This window comes from Leuciscus leuciscus, assembly GCF_965113295.1.
Source record: "Leuciscus leuciscus genome assembly, chromosome: 19".
Taxonomy (NCBI): domain Eukaryota; kingdom Metazoa; phylum Chordata; class Actinopteri; order Cypriniformes; family Leuciscidae; genus Leuciscus; species Leuciscus leuciscus.
The window spans coordinates 13,220,761-13,245,721 of record NC_138743.1 but is presented as its reverse complement, the minus strand read 5'-3'; the positions used below and the strand labels follow the sequence as shown (position 1 = coordinate 13,245,721).

At 36.4% G+C, this 24,961-nt stretch overlaps 2 protein-coding genes across 2 annotated transcripts; one reads left to right on the top strand and one right to left on the bottom strand.

Annotated features, from left to right (window-relative positions):
* The first annotated feature begins 411 nt into the window (after window positions 1–411).
* elp3 (elongator acetyltransferase complex subunit 3) lies at window positions 412–16,557 on the top strand. Its single transcript, XM_082147049.1, has 14 exons — window positions 412–570; window positions 1,134–1,233; window positions 1,731–1,869; window positions 1,979–2,049; window positions 2,844–2,907; window positions 3,020–3,088; window positions 3,282–3,436; window positions 6,582–6,743; window positions 7,263–7,389; window positions 12,174–12,367; window positions 12,672–12,762; window positions 12,851–13,144; window positions 14,840–14,921; window positions 15,853–16,557. Exons 1-14 carry the CDS (start codon window positions 549–551, stop codon window positions 15,927–15,929), a joined length of 1,647 nt encoding a protein of 548 aa, XP_082003175.1. The 5' UTR covers window positions 412–548; the 3' UTR covers window positions 15,930–16,557.
* A 1,707-nt stretch (window positions 16,558–18,264) lies between these two features.
* LOC309481945 (serine/threonine-protein kinase pdik1l-B) lies at window positions 18,265–24,070 on the bottom strand. Its single transcript, XM_082147056.1, has 4 exons — window positions 23,907–24,070; window positions 21,396–22,090; window positions 19,954–20,179; window positions 18,265–19,119 (listed from the first exon to the last, which is right to left on the bottom strand). Exons 2-4 carry the CDS (start codon window positions 22,008–22,010, stop codon window positions 18,887–18,889), a joined length of 1,074 nt encoding a protein of 357 aa, XP_082003182.1. The 5' UTR covers window positions 22,011–22,090; window positions 23,907–24,070; the 3' UTR covers window positions 18,265–18,886.
* Window positions 24,071–24,961: the final 891 nt, after the last annotated feature.

Genomic DNA, 24,961 nt, shown 5'->3' with positions numbered 1-24,961 from the left:
CAGATATGAATGGGGTAAATATAGCTTCAAAAGACTGCATAGCAATTATTATAATTGCAGTACAAGTTTCTGATATCACGTAGGACATAAATGATAGTAGTTGATGGCCAGAGGCAATTCTGAAACATTCACAGGCTACTGGGATTACTCTATTACAATGACACTTTTATGATATTCATAACAATCGCTTACTGTATTTTTCTGACAAGATAATTTCAACAAAAAATATTATTTATATTACATTATATTACAATATTTATATCACACAATAAGCCTTATAAGACAAAACATACTACTACAGGGATCATCCGATTCTGAACACTAGAGGTCCTCCAGTGTGTTCTTCAGAAGCTGTAGCAAAGTGCCTGACAACTTTACGACAACTGTACTTACATGTGTTGCTTTACGACACACGCATTCGCTTTACGGAAGAGTGTAGCATGCTCTCTGATGTTGACGTTTTTATCAGTGGGTTGATGTTCTAACTAACTGCAAGTTTTCGTGTTTATCGTATACGAGTTCTGGATTATTTGTAGATTGTTTCCAAGATGGGGAAGCCGAAAAAGAAGAGTGAGTATTTACTGCTAATTTTAAGCAGGACGTATTCTGTTAGCTGCTAAGAGCATGTTGAAATGTCTAATCTCTCATCATCTACTTAGTAGATTAGTACTATGACTTGGGTATTGTATGTTTATGAGAATTATATATTTCGGTTTTAATTTACATAAGCAGTTTAGTAATTGTTCGTCACTATTAAAATGACGATGTGACAAAAAGTTGTCAAAGTTATCATATAACTTACTATACACTATACACGCATACTATCTTTTTGGATGTTTTGTTTGTTAAGGATGCGTCACTGTGTCAAATTACTCCAAATAAAAAAGCCACGTGTGTGTGTCAGCATATGTGGAAAAAATGTTGAGTTAGGTGTAAGGTTTATGATTAAAAAATTGTTGTAAATATCAATGCTGTCAGTCCATCCCAGGGAACTAGTTCTATCATTTAACTAGTCCTTAACAATAGTGTCAGGTGTCTGGATTCATTCTACTGAGACAAGAGTACAGATAGAGATTTGTGTTTCTCTAACATGACCCGTCTGTTTAACTCAGTGCTTTCTGTGTTCACATCAGGTGACTTGAGCCGTGCAGAACTGATGATGATGACAATTGCAGATGTCATCAATCAGCTGGTTGAGGCCCACGAACAGGGAAAAGATATTAACCTTAACAAGTCAGTGCATTTTAAAGATTAATTTATTTTAATGATAATATTAAAGTCATCATGAAACAAATTAACTATTTGGAATATTGGAATATTTATAATGAATGATTTATCCGTGCACATCATTATTTATTTATTTAAATTCATATGCCCTCATACACTTTAATCAGAGTAACTTCACCTCCCTTTTGCAACTACTTCTCTTCTCTGATGATATGTTTACTGGTCCGAGGGCAGGACAACCTATCACTCACATGACATCAGCAATAGCAAACCACAACGATCCTATCTATTCCAGATAGACAAAATCAAGTCCTGTCCTACATTTTTTTCTTGTTCGAGAAGCCATTTCATCCGGATATATGTCACAATAGGGAAGAAAAAACTATCACAACCTCCATTTCATGGTGATAAATAAAAAAAAACACAAAAACAAAGTAGAACTGTTTTCTCACTGGATAACTATAAATTAAGATAGATTGACAACTTAAATTGTGTCTTTATAGAGTCAAGACGAAGACATCAGCCAAATACGGTCTCAGTGCACAGCCACGGCTTGTGGACATTATTGCTGCAGTGCCGTCTCATTATCGAAGAGCCTTGGTGCCCAAACTGAAAGCCAAACCCATCCGCACTGCCAGTGGGGTAAGGATGGTTTGTTGGCCATTTGTTATTTGTATTGGCGATGGTGTAAAGATATCATAATGTAGACATGAACCCAGTGCTCAGACTTTGATTTAATTTATCTTTGTAGATTGCAGTTGTTGCTGTGATGTGCAAGCCTCATCGCTGTCCACACATCAGCTTTACTGGCAACATCTGTGTGTGAGTATGTCCAGAATAAAGTGTCCTTGTGTTTCTTTTACACTACTGTTCAAAAGTTTGGGGTCAGTAAGATTTTTAATTTAAATTACTTACTTTTTAGCACTATTTAGCAAGGATGCATTAAGATGGATCAAAAGACATTTATGTTATAACAGATTTTTTATTTTAAATAAAATATGTTCTATTGAACTTTCTATTCATCAAGGAATTCAAAAAAATTTTTTTTCACGTTTTCTACAAAAAATATTACAATATTTTTGTGCTGTTTTCAACATGATAATGAGATAATGAGAAATGTTTCTTAAGCGCTAAATCAGCATATCAGAATGATTTCTGAAGGATCATGTGACCCTGAACACTGGAGGAATGATGCTGAAAATTCAGCTTTGACACCACAGGAATAATGTGCATTTTAAAATATATTAAAATAGAAAACAGTTATTTTAAATTCTAATAATACTTCACAATATTACTGTTTTAACTGTGTTTTTAACCACATAAGAGACTTCTTTCAAAAACGTAAAAAAAAAAATCTTACCGACCTCGACGAGTAGTGTACATTTATTCATTCAGCTCATGCTTTTATACAAATGAGCAATTCTACAACACAAGCTATTCATTCAGGTGCCTTGAACCTTTTACAGTGCATATTCCATGTGGGCCTGCATCTGGTTCAAGCTGTTAGCATTGTGTGTCAGTTGGTGGGGAAACTTTTATTAGCAGGATATAATGATAAAACTGGTCTCAGTTTTGAATTTGATGTAGTGTGTTTTTGTTTTCATTTGCTCAAATAGCTACTGCCCAGGGGGTCCGGACTCAGATTTTGAATATTCCACACAGTCTTACACAGGATACGAGGTAATTATCCATCTGTCTTCCAAAGCAATGCTATCACGCATATTTTTATGAGTTTCACACTTGTGTCATGCTGTATGCTTCATTTTGACTGTCTATTCTCCCTCTTACTTAGCCTACGTCAATGAGAGCCATCCGTGCACGATATGATCCCTACCTCCAGACTAGGCATCGAGTAGAACAGGTGAGTCATCTTCATAGCTCATGTTTATCAGCTGCTTTCTGAGCATTGTGCAGTTAAAATCATAAGTGATCATTACATACTACTTAATGGTTTTGATGTTACGGTTTAGATCTGCAGGGTTGATGATCCTCTCAGCTTTTCTACTCATTTAGATGGTGTTAATGACATTATGCTGCTGTGTTTGCACATCTAGCTCAAGCAGCTGGGTCACAGCGTGGATAAAGTGGAGTTCATTGTGATGGGAGGCACATTCATGGCTCTGCCGGAGGAGTACAGGGACTATTTCATCCGTAACCTCCATGACGCGCTGTCAGGACACACGTCCAACAACGTCACTGAAGCTGTCAGGTACCAGCGCCCCATGATAAACTTGTCTGAGTGATAGAATCAGGCCACTCTTAATTATGATAGTCCCGACACAAATTTACAGGGCCAGGAGAGGGCAAGAAACAGTCTATCACCAGTGGGTGCTATGCCTTAGGAAAGACAACAATCTTTTTGTCGTTATGTACTTGTCTTTGTAAGAATTAGAAAGTAAGAATTAATAATTTATTTTATTTGCCATCAAATGTTGCTTGAAATCGAGTTATAATGTAAAAAATAAAATTATGACTGATTAAAATTCAGTGCAATTTTGTTTAAAATAAATGAATAATAAAACACTAAAAACTTAATGAAATTAGGCAAAACAAGATTAAATGTTTAATTTAATTTGTCACAAACAAGCATGCACAGTACAACATGCAGTGAAATGCTTTTTATGTGTATAAAAAACCCATAAAGCATACACAATTAAATATAAAATATCAGCTAATTAAATAAAGATTAATCATTATTAAAGTTACAAAAACTAATCATTCAAAAGCAGTGGGTGATTTCCTTGTCTTTTGTTGTTTAATGAACATTAAAAAACACAGACAGCAGGAATATTTGGCTACTGTCACTTTAAGACATAATGCACTGATACTGAACACATGCGTTGTCTTTCTCGAGTGTTTACATTCACTTAAGACATAACCGACTATGTTTGCTAGGATACTCACCAAGACGGGCATGTTGTGAAATTGTCTGTGTAAGCGCAAGACTTAAAAGAAAACTCAGTATTTGCTCACTGTGTGCGCACGTGCGAGTTCTCTCTCGCGTCTTGCGCTCGAATGTTTAATTTGGCAATGCTTAAGTGAGTTTAGTTTAAACACAGATAGCAATGTGAGCTGTTCAGGTCTGACCTGCACTCACACTATCAACACCCGGGTGATGACGGCTACATCGATATATTAGCCTAACTCTGCCTGTCTGTTTTATTTATTTTCAACAAACTGTATTATAGATGTGTATGTTTCATCATATTTGAGATGACCGGCGGTGCAAGTACTTGCCGAACCGTGGGGTGGAGAACGGTATTGTTCGAGGGTTTTTTTTATTATTATTTTTTTTACCGAGAACCATTACACCCCCTAGCTGATATAAACACAATATATAACCCAATAGATAGATGTAGATAGATAAAACTTTATTGTCATTGATTGCACAATGCAGGTACTCAGCAACAAAATGCAGTTTAGCATCTACTAGTGCAAATAGTAGCATTATATCATAAAAAAAAAATATATATATATATTCATATATATATATATATATATATATATATATATATATTCATTTATATTCATTATGTAATACTATAATAAATATTATATTATTATGTATCATGAATGCCTACTCACATGTTCTTCAGAAGTAATTATACATAAATGTACTTGTCTTTAACCCGTTACACAACTGGTCATTGGGATTGGAGCAGCTGTTGTCTTATTATGTGTATCTGGGGAAAATCACTAGTTAATAAGCTCTGAACTGGGATCAGTGCTTTTTGCTGTTGGATAATTTTAGTCTATTAGCAAAATGAACAAATGCAGCTCTTGGATCAGTTAAAGCACAGCGCCAAAACCCCCTGGTGAGCAAATTTGGGAGGAAGAGATGGTGCTTTTGGACTGGTCTTCCACTGTCAGAGCAGCTGCATTGGCTCTGCTTTCTGCCTAGAATGTGGAATTTGGGCTCTGATTAAATGATGAAGACAAGGTAAAGTATGTTATTAGTCACATCTCCTGATATGTTATTTAACAGTTTAGCCGTCATTAACTTGGTTAACCAAGCAAATAAAAGCCCTCTTTTCACTTTGACCATTAGTCTAAGACCATTTAAATAGGTGATGCATGTGATTTCTGTGCCACCACTAACAACACCAAACGAAACTGAAAAAATATTTTATACTTTTTTATATATTTGCCAAGATTTTTCATAAAACGTATTTGCATCAGTTTTGGCAAAGCGGTGACTCAGACGCTGTTGACCACCCCGGTGACATCAGCTCCATAAGGAAGGTAAACGTTTTGAATTTAGAATGAAAGGCATAGGAGATGATTGCAAGATGTGGATAGACTGCCACTGCAGGGCGCTGTTAGTTTATTTCTGTGTTTTTGTTATTTATTTTCTTGATAAGAGAGAGTGTGTATGTGTGTGTGTGCACGTAGGCAGAGGTCCACAGAATTGTTGGCACACCACAGCTTATCAGCGGGTTTGTTAAGATGACACGATTGCCATAATTGTTCCGGCGGCTAATCAGCCAGAGATGGAGGAGACAACAGTTCGATTTCAGGCACATTGCTTATCTTAGGTGTGTGTGTGTGTGTGTGTGTGTGTGTGTGTGCGAGAGAGAGAGAGAGAGAGAGAGTGTGTGTGTGTGTGTGTGTGTGTGTGTGAGTGTGTAAGGGAGAGAGAAATAAAAAGAAGTACAAGTACAAATGAGAAACACTCTGTTGGTTTCATAACTACATTGTCTAAAATCTGGTGCAAGAAACAGGAGCTAAATGGACAAAAAGAGTTTTTGGGCTATTAAACATCCATTAAAACTTTAGAACTATGTCAGGCATGACAGGAAGCCAAAAACCACACATTTCTGAATTATTATTAAATTGCTGCAAGCCAAATGAAGCCAATTCAGTTATTAAATAGTTTTCATATTATCATCAGAAACTATTATAGGAAGATTATTATAGGAAAGAAAAAGAGGTTTTTGTTTGTTGATATATTTTAAAATGTCACTTATTCCTGTGATGCAAAGCTGAATTTCCAGTATCATTACTCCAGTCTTCAGTGTCACATGATCCTTCAGAAATCATATCATTTTATTATGCTGATTTGGTGCTCAAGAAACATTTCTTATTATTATCGGTGTTGAAAACAGTTGTGCTGCTTAATATTTTTGTGGAAACTAAATGTAAAACATTTTTCTTAGGATTTAGCAGTTGTTTTAAAATATAATATTTTGTAACTTTTTTTTAATGTCTTTACTGTGACTTTTGATCAATTTAAATTGGCATCGTTAATGTGTTCCTATTTATTTTTATTTTTTTTAAAACATACATATATAAATGCATACATACATATATAATATATTATAAAAATTTCTGAGTTGATATTTATTTTTTCTCAGGTACTCTGAACGCAGTAACACCAAATGTGTCGGCATCACGATTGAGACCAGACCGGACTACTGCCTGAAGAGACATTTGAGTGACATGCTGGCCTACGGTTGTACCAGACTAGAGATCGGCGTACAGAGTGTATATGAGGATGTGGCTCGTGATACCAACAGGTCAGAGTTGGTTACTTTAAAGGAAGGAGCCGTAGAGTAGAAGATGAGTGTTTGGAATTTGTATAAACTTGATCCTGGGATGTTAATTAGCATAACATCGGTGTTGACTTCCAGTGAATCATTTTGTTCCTACAGTTTCTGGCTCGTGTTGGTAATTGCAGTTTACTCGCTTGATTACGTGTCATTTAGGGATCACTTGACTGCAAGGCATTAGGAGACTTAGCAACTATGCTAATTACACTATACTTACACCCTTTGGTGTAGTTGTAAGCACTTTGCTAAAGGACACAGTGGGAGTTTACCCGTTACCTTTTTAGCAGGACAGATCTTAAACTATAAGCCTCAAATGAGATCTTTCTAGATCTATATCAGATTGTTGAAATGAAAATCACGATTAATTGGAAAATCTATATTTTTACCCAGTTGTATGACCATACAAAATTCAGTCCTACAAAACTTAGGATGATATTCCATTAACTGCTTGTATCTTTTTATATTGACTTCATGTTCTTTTTCTAGGGGACATACAGTTCGGGCTGTGTGTGAATCTTTTCAGCTTGCTAAGGATGCTGGTTTTAAAGTTGTAGCCCACATGATGCCAGACTTACCCAATGTCGGCATGGAAAGAGACGTGGAGCAGTTTATAGTGAGTACTTTCTAGATCATTTTAATTCTGCAGCATTCATCTCTAAACTCTGGCACCAAACGCAATGTAAGAACAGCAAAATGATTAAGAGTGAGCTAAAGTATGGAATCATTGTATCAAATTTTTGGGTATATTTTTACTGGTCAAAATGTTTGGTGTGAAAATACTCAGTAGAAGATAAATCTTATAGAGATAGTTCACCTACATCATTTACTCACCCTCATGTTCCAAGCCTGTATGACTTAATAATAATATTAAATGTTTCCAATCAGCATATTAGAATCATTTCTGAAGAATCATTTGAAACTGAAGACTGGTTGCTGAAAATTCAGCTTTGCCATCAGAGAAATAAATAACATTTTAAAATATAAAAGAAAACAGTGGTTTTAAATTGTAATAATATCTCACAATATTATATTTTTTACTGTATTTTCGATCAAATAAAATGCTGCCTTGGTAAGCATAAAAGACTTATTTCAAAAACATAAAAAAAAGTTTCCAATGCCAATCTTTTGAACAAGACATCACAACAGGTTTGATGATGTCAAATGTCACTTTGAATATGCACATTTAAATCAATGGGTGAGATTTTCATTGAATAACAACTTAAATTTGAGTCTGTTCCTTACAAATTTATTGTATGCTTTCATAAGACTTGTAATATGGTACACTAGTAGTATGGACTACATTTATGATACATTTATGGTGATTATCTTTTCATGATTTTGACATTCAGCTAAATGTTTCCTTTGTATAACAAGAATAATTGTTATCCCCTTGAATAAAGTAAGTCATGCAGGTTTGTTACAACTTGAGGGTGACGAAATTATGAAAAAAATTATAATTTTAAAATGCTTTCAAAAGTGTTACTTTAATAATCATGTTTGAAAGGATTTCTTCAAATAAGGCTCAAACATGCACTTCAAAAGGATTATGGGAAGGTTTGTAATTTAAGGTCCTCATACTTATAACTGTTTATTCTGTAAGCTCTTTTAATGTAAATGAACTGAGGAGCCGAGAGACAGGCAACTGATTCCTCATGCACAGGTTTATCTCTGCATACCTCACAGGTTTACAAAATGTCATTTTCATCAACTAAAAGAGTCCAATTAATCAACGTTTCTGTGAAATAGCTGTTGGGGTATCCAAAATTTCCATATCACTTTCAGGTGCTCTATTAATTTTGACACTCAAAGTAGAAGGAACTACTGAGTCATAGTCATCATCAAGCAGACTGCCCAGAGGTATTAGGACAAAAATGAGACTAGAGAAATGTTGCTCCTTTAGAAAAGTTTGAAGCAATAAGTAATAGTAAAATGAAATAGTTTTTCATATCACAGAGCCCTAGGTTACAATGCAAAGAGGCAAACAGAGGTTATACACGAGACGTACAGTACAGGAACACCATAACACGACTATCCCAAGGAAAATTTCGCTATTATTGGGTGCAGTAGCTAATTGTCACATAGCAGGAATGATGGGTGGATGTAAATGAAGTGGGGAGTGATGTGCCATGGCAGGCTGCTCTTTTATGGCCTCTGTCAGTGTCCAGCTGTGACGCATTGGTTCACATTATCAGGGGCTTCATTATATGAAGTGAATAGAGCATTCATTATGATGGGTTTCATTACCGAGGCATGGAGATCCAATCAGTGACTGCGCTCTGGAACCCATTCAAAGTGCTTCTCTCTGAAAGACTGTATTAAACGCCAACCGGGAGCAATCCAGGTGCCAACAGGTTTCTTTGATGTCTTAAGCGAACGCTGTCAGTGCACGATCTCTGGAGTTTAGCGATTTTAAAGCTGGTGATTATTTCCCATTAGGAGAACATAAGAGCCTAGAATGAAGCGAGTGACATTAATGTTGCATAAGAAACATCATGATTAACTGAGTACAATTATATAAATAATATTTTGCATTAACAGTCACATAAATGCCACTTAACTGTAGAAGAGAACCATTAACTTTTTATTGCAAATCATCCAGTCTCTAGAGTCTATGAAGGCATGCGTCTCTTAAGCTAAAAGTCTTTGCTTAGATTTTTACATTGTTGTACCAAGCCCACATTACACCTACCTCATTTCCCCTTGGGGAGGCTCTTACTCGCCTCCACACTGCTGCAATCAAATGACAGCTCCAAAATATTTGGACAGCAACACCTTTTGTACTCTATTTGTACAATTTGTAACTGTAGGATTGCAATTAGAGCCTAAAAGTGAAAAACAATCTACTTTATTTTAAAATATCCAATTTTTTTGTGGGATTTTTATTTTTTTTGTCCTCTTTTAATGTTAGTCATAGTTTCTTGTACCAAAAAACAGAGAACCATGTAATGAAAGAGGTTATACACTGATGAAATAAAAATGTACCGGTGTGATTTCTTTTTTTTTTTTTTTACAAGAGCTCTTAATAGTGTGATAAGTGTCTGCTTCTTTTTGTCACAGCTCACGAACTCAGGAAAGTCGCCTGTGTACGACAGGTTGGTATAATGATATATATAATGACGTTTGTGTACGATCTTTGCCGTTCCATGACATTTATTTTTCTGTCGCTCCAGAGTAGGGATGCACTGATATTAAAGTTATCAATAAGATGATTAGTTATTATCATGCTATCATTAAACAATTAATTACTGATATTAAAATTCTGGTTGATACAGATAAGATGATGAATTATTTTCATGTTATGTCTGTTAACGGATAAATGGCTGATATTAAAATTCTGACTGATAAGATTATTAATAATTTTCATGTTATGGCCAATAATTGATAAATTGACAATATTCAAGTTTATTACTATTTTATATAGATAAATTAAAGATAAAACTCTTAAAACTAAAATGATTTCAAATGCTAAATCATTTAAAAGTGAATTTAAGTATTTAAGCACAACATTATGAAAACAGTATAAAAATGTATATTCATTCTGAGATTGGATAAAGATTATATTTAGCAATGTTTATTCAATTTTTTGACTTATATTGATATAAGTTTATATATCAAATATGAATTATTTGATATATATAAAATTATATTATTATTATTATTAATAAAAAAAATATTTTTGTTAAGCACAAGAGACCCCTTCTTTCTTATCTGTAGATTTGGATCGGCATGACCATATCCCTGCAAACCGTGTTCGTCAGCAATAAGTTCCTGTCATTTGGTTTTCCACTTCATATTTCTGACCATGTTGTTGCTTTGTAATAAGGAAAATGAAACGTTTGTACATTGTATGAGTACCAATATGAAGCACAACACTTTGTGCAAATCTTTGACGATAATTGGCTCATTGCTTGCCGATCTGCCTCCTAATTCCTAATTCCTTCTGCGTTTTATTGGGATCCGTTTCATGCATAAATTTGAGTGTATAGCGAGAGAGAGAGAGAGAGATTAATGGCTCTGGAAGGTGGTCTCTGACCCCACCGCTATCAGCTCCCGTCCTCCGCCACCGTGTGCCCACACAACCTCACCTGTGTCACCCACCGGCACCACTCAGCTGGTTTATCTCCCCTAACCTGCTTTCTCTGATGCTCGTGCTCTCCCCTTCCCCTCCCACTTCCGTATTTTCTTGCTCGCTCGCTCGCTCTCCGTCACGCCTCTCCCCACCTTTCGATACGGGGACCTGTCGGCGCTATCTCAGGATGAGTGTGCGGTGGAAAGGAGCGTGGCGATAATGGAATCCCATTACTGACTCGTCCAACTCTCACTTCTCACTTATCTGACTGTGTGCAGGCTCCCCTCCCTACATGAAAAAATAACACTCAGCGTAAATATATCACACAAAGACTCATTTCATTTGACTCTTAGAGTAAGGAGAAGCTCAAACCGCAAGGATAGTCGTGACTCGAGTAATCCGTCATTTCAATTTGCCTATTTTTGATTGTTTGCACTATTTCGAGTCGCTGTTTAGTTTAGACCATGCAGTCTTTGTTTAAATGCACCAGTGTCAAGTCCGATGATTCGCTAGTATGTCAGGAAGACGGACAGTTCCAATTAAATGACCATTGGCATTGTCTCTTTGATTGTAATGGTTTCATTTTTGAGTGTGCTGCATGAACCCTGAGGTTTTCAAAGTGACTGGGACAAAACAAAATCCCAGCACTATTACGTGTTAAGTAGCAGACGTAAGCAGGATCAGTGACGGAAGTCATGAGTCTTTATTTAGCCCTTTACCAATTCTTGAACTCTTGAATGAAGTTATTTTCCAATTACGTTTAAGAACTTTAGGTGAAATGAATCAGTAGACTTTGCATCACAAGTATGTAACAGGAGCACAAAGCCTACCAGCATGCAAGCTGAAAAGTTTATATTCTACTTGAAATTGTGTCATACATCTCATGTCTATGGCTTCTAAATTCTATGAAGAGATCTATGAAGAGATCTTCAGTGGCAACCGTTTGGAAAAAGATTAAAAGTTTGATAACTGGTAAAATATGTCTTTATTATTGTGTGCTATAATGAGTTGTGAAGTTTGTAAAGTCTATCATGAGTGGGTTAGAGCCGGCAGATGCCACTAATTATAGTGCAGGGTGACTGATATTATGCCTATATATCATAAATAATTTAGTATTATGAAGGCAAATAAGCTATAAAACTTGCATTACAAGAAGTTACATTACACAGTATATTGTACAAAACTGCTTAAATTAAAAACATATTTTACACAATATTTACCTAGAATTCAAAATATTTTTATGCATGGCATTTATTGCTCTTTAGTGCACTCATTACTGGTCCTAGTCTCATGTTAGCACAAAAACATCTTTTGTCTCTGTCCCTCAGGAGTTTTTTGAGAACCCTGCGTTTAGACCAGATGGGCTCAAACTTTACCCTACGCTGGTGATTCGAGGCACTGGACTGTATGAGCTGTGGAAAACGGGCCGCTATAAGAGCTACTCTCCCAGTGCGTTGGTGGATCTGGTAGCACGAATACTAGCGTTAGTCCCACCATGGACTCGTGTGTATCGTGTACAGAGGTAACGGACTTAACGTTAGTTTTCTAGATACTACCTTTCAAAGTAAGAATTGACCTTTGTTAAAGGGTCACTCTAGATCTTGTATTCCATTAAGAATGTAGGAGAGTAAATGCACAAATGTGAATTTTTCATCTGATTATTAGCCAATATTAAAATCTACATGGTACTGATGTGTGAAATGTATCCCAAATGTATTATTTATTCAAAACAGAAGCATTTCCTGCTGCCCAGATTCATTGTAGTGTGACCATTATTTAGTTTTTAAACGGCTTTGAAGAAGCTAATAATCTGTGTCCTTTTTCAGGGATATCCCCATGCCATTGGTGAGCTCTGGGGTGGAACATGGAAATCTGAGAGAGCTGGCATTGGCCAGAATGAAAGACATGGGCACTGAGGTAACCTAAAATCGTTAATCATTTAATTTGTTTGCCGTATGATTTCAAGGCCAATAATTACTAAATTATTATTTGTTGACTCTTGCAGTGTAGAGACGTTCGAACCAGAGAAGTGGGCATTCAAGAGATTCATCACAAAGTTCGACCATATCAGGTCGAGCTGATCCGCAGAGACTATGTGGCTAATGGGGGCTGGGAGACCTTCCTGTCTTATGAGGACCCCGAGCAGGACATTTTAATTGGTCTCCTGCGTCTTCGCCGCTGTTCACCACAGTCCTTCCGGCCCGAGTTGAAGGGTGGCGTGTCCATTGTTCGGGAGCTGCATGTCTACGGAAGCGTGGTCCCTGTCAGCAGCCGAGACCCAAGCAAGTTCCAGCACCAGGTAAAGACACCTTATTTCCGCCAGTAACACAAGGCAGAAACTGCTTTAACATGATTCAACATTAATGATGTCTGATGCCTGTTCCCTCATGAAGGTCTCATTACCAAAACCTTGAATTTAAATATGATTAGGAAGTATAGTAGTGTGGGTTATTCATATATTTTGGTTAGATTATTTGCTTCTATTTATTTCTATGCACCTGCTAATAGGATTTTTCAGGAGTTGCGGTATCATTTCATTTACATTAATGATGGTTAAGGGTGTGTTCACACTAGGCAGGTTTGGTTCGATTACAGCGAACTCTGGTGCAATTGCTCTGTTTATTATAGTTAATTTGAATAAGTGCGAATGCTGCCATCCGAACCCAGGTGTGCATCAAACAAGCGGACCAGTTCTCTTCCAAACAAAGTGTGGTGCGGTACAACTGATATATGAATGCAATACTGACCAAAGACATCAAAACAAAACAAAAAGAGGACGTGATGTCACAAGATGTGACCCTAAAAGGGGCGTAATGCTCAAGCATACCTGTTTTTTTCTCGTCATATGAGCTACGTTGCCCCTAACAGTTCGGTACAGGCATTGGAACCACGTCTCCTTGCAGCAGATCTCATAATTTGTGTGTGTAATGGAGGAATACCTGGCACTGTTTTGACTCCTTTACACAATTTATAAGCTCTTCATGAGCTTGTATACATGTACATGCATACAATGAGCATGTTTAGTCCTGCAATTTTTTTTGTTATTGTTGTTTTTTGTATCTGTAGGTTTGGTGTTAAAGGGATAGTTCACTTTGAAAAAAATTGTTGGTATGTTTTAGCTTACCTCAAGGGCATCCAAGATGTAGGTGTCTTTTTTTCCGCAGTAGTTTCAATTTTGATATTTTTAGGTCAAACCGTTCTTGTCTGTCAGTCATATAATGCAGGTCACAGCCATGTCCAAGTGATCTTATCTGACGTGTACGCAGACTGGTGCATAGATATATACACTAGATGTCGCCTTAAAGACATTCGTTCCAATGAACTGCCGTAGACAAGGCGGCATCTAGTGTGTATATATCTGTGCACCAGTGTGCGTACACGTCAGATCAGATCACTTGGACATGGCTGTGTATAAGAGGTAAAAACGATATAAATACTGTTCGTTTTCTCACACAAACCGCTCGTTTCGTGTCTTAGGCCATCAATGTGTACTTATGATGGGGAATTGTTTAATTTGGACGACGGGGAATTGTTTTAATTTGGACTCTGTGCATGCTTTTTGGGGTGATGACCATAGACCTGCATTATATGACTGACAGACAAGAACGGTTTGACCTAAAAATATCAAAATTGAAACTACTGCGGAAAAAAAGACACCTACATCTTGGATGCCCTTGAGGTAAGCTAAAACATACCAAAAATTAATTTCAAAGTGAACTATCCCTTTAAAAATGACAGTGTGATAGCTAACCAAACCAGGACTAAATCTATCTTTTTGTTTTGGTCCAAACCAAAAGAACCACGAGAACCAAACAACAAATGTGAACACACCCTAAAGGGTGTATGTTTCTCTGGTGCGAGAGCTTAAGATAAATGTGTAAATTGCCCAGATTTGTACCATTTTATTTTTATTTAAGGCATATTTCTTCATGTATTGTTATAGTCTCACTGACTTGCATTCTCATATGTTGTCTTTCGCTTCGTGCATTTGTAGGGTTTTGGGATGATGTTGATGGAGGAGGCCGAGAGGATAGCCAGGGATGAGCACGGCTCGGGCAAATTGGCTGTTATCTCAGGTATCAAAAGTATTCTCAGCGTTAACGGAAATGGCACTTTCATTTTGTTGGGTCTTCTCTTGCCCTCGCTTGAAAAGAATGAATACGAAATTTTGACATGCACCTCCCCAAATAAGCTGCAGGATGGAGATAACAGCAATTGGAAAATAAATGAAAATCTGCATTCATATTATTCTGGCTCTGATAATTTAATGCATGTCTGACAAAGCAAAGCAAAGCATCAACAGTAGAGTATATTGGAAATACAGTGGGGTTCAAAAGGCTGAGACTACATTCAGAGTTTCTTTTTATTGTAATTTTACTGTTTCTTGCTTTAAATATGTTGTATCAGTATCATTGAAACACTGAAATGATGGTTCCTCTCACTAGACATAAAAGAGTGATATTCTTTTTTGCTTCAATCAGAGCAAATTCCTTAGTATCAAGATCTACATTGATATTACAATAAAAAAATTATTTAACATTTTTCAGCATCATTACTCTAGTCTTCAGTGTCACATGATCTTTCAGAAATCATTCTAATATGCTGATTTGCTACTCGAGAAACATTTCTTATTATTATCAATGTTGAAATTTTTGTAGACCATTTACAAATTGTAATAGAACATTTACAAATAAAGACATTTATTTGAAATATAAGTCTTTGTACCATTATAAAAGTCTTTACTGTTACTTTTAGTTTTCAAGGATGAATTAAAGTGATCAAAAGCATTAATATCAAAAAAAAAAAAAAAGTTTTGAACTGTTGTGTATGTTGTTTAACCCAATTCAATAGTACTCAAAAGCATGTTAATACAATGTTATTTTTTATTGCTTTTTCAAATATTCATGTTTTATTCCAAATAACATTCTCCATGGTGCCTCCATTAGAGGATGTAACATTGAAAGAAAGGTTATTTTCTACTATAATTCTAAATGTTTGGTGTTTCAGGTGTCGGAACGAGGAATTACTACAGAAAAATGGGTTATGAACTGGAGGGGCCGTACATGGTGAAAAACCTTTACTGAAGCAGAGAGGAATTCAAACCAAGATGCATCATATTCCCTGGAGAATTTCATCTGACATGCAGGACACTGACTTTAAAGGCATCTTTACCTCCTGTCTATAATTGGACTGGGCATGAGGACTAGAGAGGGTGTATGTGGTCAGCACAAAGCAAACTGCACTATTCTGCTACATGCCAGCCAAAGAGTTTTCTGTATGTGTTTTGTCATGAAGACCATGATGCAAGTATCAGTGCTTGTTAGAAAGGTACACCATTCTCCCTTGGCCTTAGCTCCCATTTTACAGAGTTCTCTCTCCAGTATACTTGCCAGTGCATTTACTTCTCTGGGATATCACTCATTATTTTTTCGTCACATTATTTTCGGTTTCTACTGACAACATTGGACATAAAAGAGAAAAAAAAACTGCGGAGGCTCTCAGCTATCCCGCTATGAAAGCCCACATTTTTCTTGTGGATTTGGGAGGGAGAAATAATTTATGCTTGCAGCTTAGCACATTTGATTAATCCACCATTCTTCCTGTTCTGTTAATTTTGAAGATGGATAATTGCATTTTCATGTTTTCTTGGCTTTGCATGTAAAGTGTTCATCTGGCCATTTTTTATTGTTAATAAAAGATATTTATCCGGGATTTCAGTTATCACATGATTGTACATTGTCATAAATCACATGTTGGCATGAAGGCAGGCGATTTGGATGAAGTTGAATAGACATAATACAGCCATCACTGAACATTCAAAAGAATTAATGAGTAAGAAATCATCTGCGGTGGTCTCCTGTCCGGCTCAGATATGAAAAACTGTCTCCAAAATGATTGAAATTCAATTGCCTCTATTTTTGACAGAATGGAAAGTTCATTGGAACTACTCTGCTGCGTTTTAGTGTCTGTCACCACACTACCAATTTCTGAGAAATGCCGTCCGGCATGGCGAGACTCTCCTCCGCAGGAGACCTCATGATTGTCTGCTGATGGGTTTTTACTGCTTCATTTGACATCGCAATACCCGATTATATCGCTATCTCTGCCTGTGAGTCAAGGTGTCAGGCGAATGATGACCGACTGCGCTTTAAAGCTAAGTTCAGTCAGATCACACTTGTAAGAGGTTTGTCATCAGAGAAATGGCTTCCAATAAACGGCATGATGCTGTTTTGCCAGCACCCCACAATAAAGTGATGATTTAACAATCGTTGATCTCGTAATTTCCCAGCACATACCCTTTGTTGTGACTTTAATGGCATAACCTCACGGTTAAAACAATGAACAGTGGCACTGTGTCATAGTGTCATCATACAAACCAATCGGCAGCTTTCACTAAATCTCAGGAAGTTTTAACTAGACAATACCATACTGGATTTAGCTAATTAAGCTGGATCATTGGGGTCATTATTTCTCATGAGTGAAGTCTTACCAATGCAGAGTTAATACTGATGTAGCCAAGATGATGACCTCAGAGAAGGCTGAGTGCTGCGTTTAGATAATGTGCATATTTCGCCACCAAGGTCAGGATGAGCCATCGCAGTGTTTCATTTGCAAACCAGCGATGCGTGAGGAAAAGGGCAAAGTGTCTCTAGAGATGGAAATGTCACAGATGAGATCCACTTAGAAGGATTCTCAGATGCAATATATTATTGCCGGTGAGGCTGTAAGGTTTTGAAACCCTCTGTGACCCTTTAACACTCTCTAAAGTCATTAATATTCAACTTTGGCATTATTATTGGCTTTCATCAACTCAACACTGAAGCTTTTTGATGGCTTTTTGTCTTGATCACAGAGATTTGTCAAAATGTAATTTTCTAGACCTGAAAACTATTGAACACAACTTTAAATCCAGCCACAAATCATTTATATCCATCACAAAGGGAGACTTTCATTTCCTGTAAAAGATGGAGCACTTTCCCAAACCAAAAAGCCATTTGATGCATCCTGCCATGTGCAAACAAAACCAACTACAAGACTGGCCACTAAAGCGGCAGAAACCAAGAAGGCCCTGTCGGTGGAAAACAGGCGATCTGAATGATTGATACGTGTGCCATCTTTCACAGAGACACATTAAAGGGAAACCAAATTATTTCCCCTCCTATCTAGATGTTGTACATGCGCCACCAACTGAGAAACTTCAAAGGATTCAGTCATTTTGACTTTCTATAAATACACTGTCGCTTCAAGGTGGCGATTTGTGGTGTGACCGTTCTGAATGTGCCGTTTCTCGTGTCTTGCTGCGTCTGACAACACGACTGAAACCGATTATGACTGACTATCCTTATAAGCATGAAGGCTGTTATGTTTTCTACTGATAAACCATGTTTGGACTTGGAAAAGATGTTTTTCACACAATACTGTTGTTGCACTTGTTTTGTATTCTTTAGTAGTCTTTAAATAAATACATAAAAAACATTCAAATCAATGAAAACACCACAAAATAGAGCAAAAACAGTTATATTAATAGGGCTGCATGATATTGAAGAAAAACACAATGATACTGTTTTAAGTGTGTAAAATTAAGTTAAAACTGAAAATGATATAACCAACATGTTTTAAGTTTTATCTGAGAAAAGAAAGCATTACTACAACTGAATGTGAACAGCAGTGTTTACTGTAGCATTCCATACAAATTATTTTCAGCAATGTAAACAATTAAAAAAGCACCAACTTTTTGACAGGTATATAGTTATATCAACTTGTTGAAGTATTAAAACCATTGTTATCTTAAGCCGTTGCGATTTGAACAGTTGTGAAGTTTCAATATATTGTGCAGCCCTATATACTATACTTATAATTCATAAAGCATCATATAGTAACAGATACACTAAATGAAAATGCAAGGCAAGTAACACATAAATCAATTTTTTTATCTCAATTTCCAGCTGGACGAACAGTACTGTTCGATAACTTTTATTGGCTCCATCTTCAAGTTATTCAGTGTACAAAGTAGGCTGGTTGTTGGCATGCTGCTCTGATTTCAGCCCAGCTCTATGGCTCGCCGGACCCTCTTCTCCAGCTGGTCTGCAGTGGGCCGGGTGTCAGGGTCAGAATCTAGCATGTCCAGCAGTAGCTCGCACATAGCGTGGTTTAGAGGTGGCGGCAGTGGTGGAGCACGTCTTGACCTCATAGGGATGGTCAACTGCAGGTCGGGATTCTGACTCAGCGCTTCACCTAACGGGGTGAGCCAGCGGCCTCGCATTACATATGCACCTAGAGCGACAATAAACAGGAAACGTTGTTATGCTTAATCAGGAAATGTTATGCTTAATCAATTTTCAAGCATTTTGTGAAACAGGTCCTTCATTCATTACTGTGCGAGGAGTTTTCTTTGATCTCCCAAACGCTGCATTTGAATTTGCCCTGTTCATTATAGTTGCAACAATAACAAACAGATGCATTTTTTCCAAGCACAACTTGCCGAGTACAAATTCATTATTATTCACAAAACTTCAAGGCATACCCACCACACAGAGAGGTTAATGAGTGGAAAGATGTTAATTGCCCTTATATAAATAAGCTACGACATTTGACCTTTTTGAATGCCTGCTAGCAGCACAGAAAGTCGCTGGGTCCGAGTAATTACTGAGGACTGCCTGAATAGCTTATGCACTTCATACACAACCTGCGTCCTCAGACCACTTTACATTATCTCAGCTATTACGCATTAAGTTAATGGGCTACTATATCAAGCACTCAACAACAAAGCTTTCTCACCAATATAAAGTGGTCCGGATGAGGGAAGTAGTAAGAGGAATAACCAAAATAGCCACCTGCCTGCCAATGCAAGTGCAAGGCTCTGAAAACTGTGAGAATTTCTATTCCTGTTCCTATTTTTATTTCCTGTGAAGTAGCTGTGACAATCACAAGATGGTGGGTTTTATTTTAATCAGCGATCATAATACCTCATTTACAAGTTCCTATTTCATTTTAATCATAAAAATACATGCATCATGGATCCAGATTGATTAAGTAAAGACGAAGACCTTAAAAACATTAAATGGGTAATGCTAAATGAGCCACAGTATTTTCCCTCGCTCGACTCACCCAGTTGTTCTTGATTGGTGCCATCCTCTAGGAAAATGATTCTATCCAGCACAGCCCAGAAAAGAACACCCACAGAGAAGATGTCAGCCTGGGCTGTATAACTACGGCCTGCCCAAACTTCTGGAGCCATATAGAAGTCTGAGCCGCATGTAGAGGAAAGAGCCAGTCTATTCTGGACGCCATCTGTAGGATTGTCCACCATCTTACTGAGGCCGAAGTCTGCCAACTGTAATACATGAGGAGGGAGGTAACATTGTTAATAACTAGAACCAGCTTTCAGACCTGGGGTTATTGTATTTTTTTAAATTAATATTAATTTACACATTTATATTCATTTAACAACCATTAAAATTGTTGTTTAAAATACATTTAAACACTTGTATAATAAAGTATTTAAATAGTATAATATTTAAAAATATATTATTTTAAATAATTATATCTATTAAACCATTTATATCTATTCAAATCATTTATTTGTCTCTGCATAAGACAGTTCCACCGAATAAGGACATTTTTTTAAATATAGTCTAATATTATTGAAACTTTACTACAGTAAATATCTGATATACTTGAAATGGAAAATATTGTAAACTACAAAAGCACTCATTCAAATAGTTAAAAACAGAAGTTCAAGTACTTTAACAACTATAGACAACTCAAACTCTAGAAAAGCCCAAGGCAACTTATTATCCACATTGTGCGATGCCTAATATTTGACTGTATCTAGGGCAAAATGGATCAGTCGCTTCAAAGCACACTACATTGATTGTCTCTATATGCAATGAAACGTAAAAAACTCATTATTTGAAACTTTAGAAGAATGGATTTTAAGACAATCCATTTCTAACTTTATCTGTAAGCTGATTGTTTTGCTAGACCTTTTTGCATTGTAGCTGACATACCCAGTCTCTGGTATTGATTAACAGAAAAGGCTTAAAAATGGTCAGGTTCAATTTGTGACTTTACATAAAAGTCAATTGTTGGAGGGGGGGGGGGGACAACAATATTCCAAATGTTTTACATCATAAACTGTCGTTTTCTTATCTATGTTCTCCGGGCACTATTGTGAATAGTTTTTATATTGTAGGGCAACACCAGAGCTATGCCTAGCACGCAAATACGTACTTTTGTATTGCTTTGTTATTTATTATAAGTGGAGCAATTTCCATGCCTACAGACTAATAAAAAAAAATGTAAAAAGGGAAGGCGGTAGAAAAAAAGACAATGTGGCTCCATTAGCAGTGTAGGCTATTTCAAAAGCAAGATGAAAGCATGGGAAAAAATGCAAATCGGCCCATGACAATTGCACTTAGTTTGACTCCAAATATTCCATAAGCCTCATATGAGCATTGAGCATTTTAACCAATATCATTGTTAGAAGTCGATGCTTATATAGGCTGATATAACAAGGTATATTATTTTAGACTGCATCCTTTTTGTACCTTCATGACCGGTCCTGCTTTAGTAAGACGGACAAGAACATTATCTGGCTTTATATCACGGTGCACTACTCCACAGCCGTGCAGGAACGTAATGGCACTGCTGAGCTGCTCAAGCACTGCATGGTTGCACTCAGCATCCGGCGGCCTGGACAGAATGTACTGGTTTAAATCCCCTCCGTCGCAGTACTCCATCACCAACCAAAAGGCAAAGCAGCGCCTGGGAACCTCCTCTGTGGACATAAGTCTCCTCTTTGACCTGGAAGGATTCCTCATTTGGGTTTTTGAGTCTTCGTCCACCACTCTCCCTTTGAGAACACTCTCCACCAAATCCAAAGGCAGCTTCCCTGATCTTAGGGGCTGCAGTGTTCTAGGTCCAGTCTCTAGAAGGCAGTTGTATAGAGAGATGACATTGGGGTGGTTCTGTGCAGTGATTCTCATAGCCCAGAGCTCCTGCAAATACAGCTCTATACTCTCTGGGCTACAGCATGGTAGACGTTTAATGGCCACTGTGTCACCCCTATCGCCCCACCAGCCAGTCTCTGTCACGTGTCCCTTGAAGACCACTCCATAGTTGCCTCGTCCCACTTCTTGTTGCAAAGTGTATATATCATCCATCCCAGCAGCCTTTGTTGTTCACAGAATCATATGCAAGATCCGCTGGTGTTCTCAGGTGTTGAGTGTTTTATTCCATTGTTCTAATATTACAAGGGGGGGAAAAAAACTGTAAAATGAGTTACATTAACTACAAAAAGTATGCAAATTATATTTATATATAATTAAATGTGTATATATATATATATCTGTTGTGGACATTATATTTTAGTGAATTTCTCTGACATACACAATCACATCACAGTTTTAAGTCTGGATGTCCTGTAAAGAGCACATTCAGGGCTTTTTGGAGTTTTCACCATGACAACAACACCTCCTTGGTCTTTAAAAAGGACTGAAATTAATTTTGACTGACATTAAACTGATATAGGCTAATAACTGATTAACTGATATAAATACATTGTATTGAATGGGAATACCCATTTATGGCTATTTCACCCACATATTGCATAACGTAAAATGGAATTTCAATTCATTCCATTATATCTTTCATAACATAGTAGAGAATCATCTTTTAACAAAGTTTGGTTAAAAATCCTAAAACCTAAAAATTGATTGGTGAAAAAAATAAAAAAATAAAATCCCATTGTTTTGGCCTAGGCTATATGTCATTTCATGTCTTATTATTTTTTAAACAACTGAGTCCTGGGGCCCATACCATGATGGTAGTTGAACAAACTCAGAGATGCGGGATTAGTTTAGAATTAACAAAACTAAACCAATCCAATCCAATCAGGCTTTGTTGGTACCATGATGCTGATCATTAACTTCCTCTGTCAACTCAAGCTTTGCTCCTGAGTTTAGGAGTTTAGGAAACTGCTATTCACTTCTCTCTTCTGCTGAATATTACGAGATTGAAAAAAAATATAAGAATTTAAACAAATTTACCCAGCAAGAGGAAAAGAGCTGTCTAAGAAAGAGGACAAATAAAAGAAAACATCTTTCTATATCAGTGCAAATAATAGTTGTGATGTTAGTTTATATGCTTGATATAGGCATAGAGAGAATTGAACATTTAAGCTCACATGTAGTCATTTTTATCGCTTTATCTTTTGATTCTAAAGCTTATTTATATTACCTTTATATTTTTATATTAATTTAAACTAAGTGCTTAATAATAACTGCTAAACTAAAAACTTTACATGTGTAATGGATTAAGGGTATAATCACATAAAGAATATCTAAATCATACAAAATTATTACTATAAATAAGCATTGCTTATAAGCCAGACAAATTTTTTGTCTTTAAAAATCTTTCACTATGTAGTGAGTGTGACCTTTAATTTAGGAACAGGTGGAGTCACGTTATTGCATCAGACGTGTGTCACAGCTGATTGGTCCAATTTCGGGTTCTTTTCCTGGAACATAACCTCCAACCTAGCGATGGAGCATTAGGTACTATGGAGATGAACACTGCTAAAAGCCTAACCACTTTCATGGTGCTTAAACCCAGGATAGGGTAGGCGCAAACTAAACTGAAAAATACCTGGCTATCCACTAAAACCGGCCACGTAGGCCACTACAGAGGACATAGCATAACATATGAATAAAATATTTTTTCAAAAATATTTTTTTCCACAATCTGTTTCATTATTTATATATATATATATATATATATATATATATATATATATATATATATATATATATATATATATAATTTTTTTTAAATATATTTGTATATAATGTGTGCGTGTGTGTAAACAAAGTCCTTTAACTAGACAACACAATTGTTTTTACAGTTCCTATTAACACAGTTCATATTAATCAAATTAACTGTCTTTACTATAAACATTTATCTTGCTTTTAAAATAACAGAGAAATGGACGCCATCAAATTATTGCACTACTTAGCATTTCCACTCCTGTTGCTTTTTGTCAATAATGTGAATAAACTTACCGATTAAATCGCGTCAAATGGAAAGTGTAGTTATTCAAAAGTTTGTTTGTTTGTTTGTTTTTTATCCACATGTAATTCATATAAAAACGTCTTGTCAGTGTCCCACCTGAAAGCACTCATAATACAACTCAAACGTAAACAGCACCTCATTTCCGTAATAAAACTTCCGTATTTTTTAGATCTTCGCGCGTCTGGTGGTGTTCTGCGTTTCTATTGGTCAATGCCGTTTCTGAAGACCGCGTTCACCAATAAGATACTAGAACGTCAACACCCATTTCAAAAGTGACCAATGAAACTCTCTTTAACAATGCTCGCCTTGATACAAATCTTTTAAAGGCCTTTATTAGTGTTTGGAAATCAAGAAACGTAATTATGCAGTTTTGTCAGGTTTTGCGTGTAATTTGGTTTGGTTTGATAATCATAACAACGCAAGCCCAGTAGACCTACTACACTAATCTGTTTAAAACCCAGTTAAATTATATAGTTTGGAAAATGATAGCCTATATATTGTGAATTCAATTTTCTAAACTTAAAATTCAATATAATCATATTTTTGTTATCGCTTGTTAGTAAGCACAACAAAACCACGCATACATTCAGACAAGACGCAGCTACATAATAAAGGTAGGTTGAAATGCAGTCAGATCAAGAGTTGTATAGCCTACTAATAAATAATGTCGGGGCAAGTTGTCACATGTGTTTTAAATGTTGTACATTTATACAATTTGTTGGTCAAAAAAGTTATTTGACATGTCAGTGCATTTCCTTTTACATTGTTGCTGTTAAGATTTTGCTGAAAAAAACTAACCTAATAGTAGGTTACATTAGGACAATTTACCCCATAATGTTTTGGGTTTTTTTTGCAAGGGCAATAACAGAGGAAATATTCAATCATTTGGGGTTTATGTTCTTTCTTTCTTTCTTTCTTTCTTTCTTTCTTTCTTTCTTTCTTTCTTTCTTTCTTTCTTTCTTTCTTTCTTTCTTTGACACCTCATGGTCTCCCATATACCCTTTCAGAATCAAGGATTATCCAACTTTAAAAGTGGGATTAAACA

What these genes read in the sequence shown, in the direction of transcription:
- elp3 (XM_082147049.1), top strand. Translation starts at nt 549, where the DNA reads ATGGGGAAGCCGAAAAAGAAGA. An exon ending in CAAGCAAGTTCCAGCACCAG is followed by an intron (nt 13,145 to 14,839) that starts GTAAAGACACCT and finishes GTGCATTTGTAG; the next exon opens with GGTTTTGGGATGATGTTGAT. An exon ending in CAAATTGGCTGTTATCTCAG is followed by an intron (nt 14,922 to 15,852) that starts GTATCAAAAGTA and finishes TTGGTGTTTCAG; the next exon opens with GTGTCGGAACGAGGAATTAC.
- LOC309481945 (XM_082147056.1), bottom strand. Translation starts at nt 22,010, where the DNA reads ATGGATGATATATACACTTTGCAACAAGAAGTGGGACGAGGCAACTAT. An exon ending in AAGCAGGACCGGTCATGAAG is followed by an intron (nt 20,180 to 21,395) that starts GTACAAAAAGGA and finishes CATGTATTACAG; the next exon opens with TTGGCAGACTTCGGCCTCAG. An exon ending in CACCAATCAAGAACAACTGG is followed by an intron (nt 19,120 to 19,953) that starts GTGAGTCGAGCG and finishes TTGTCGCTCTAG; the next exon opens with GTGCATATGTAATGCGAGGC.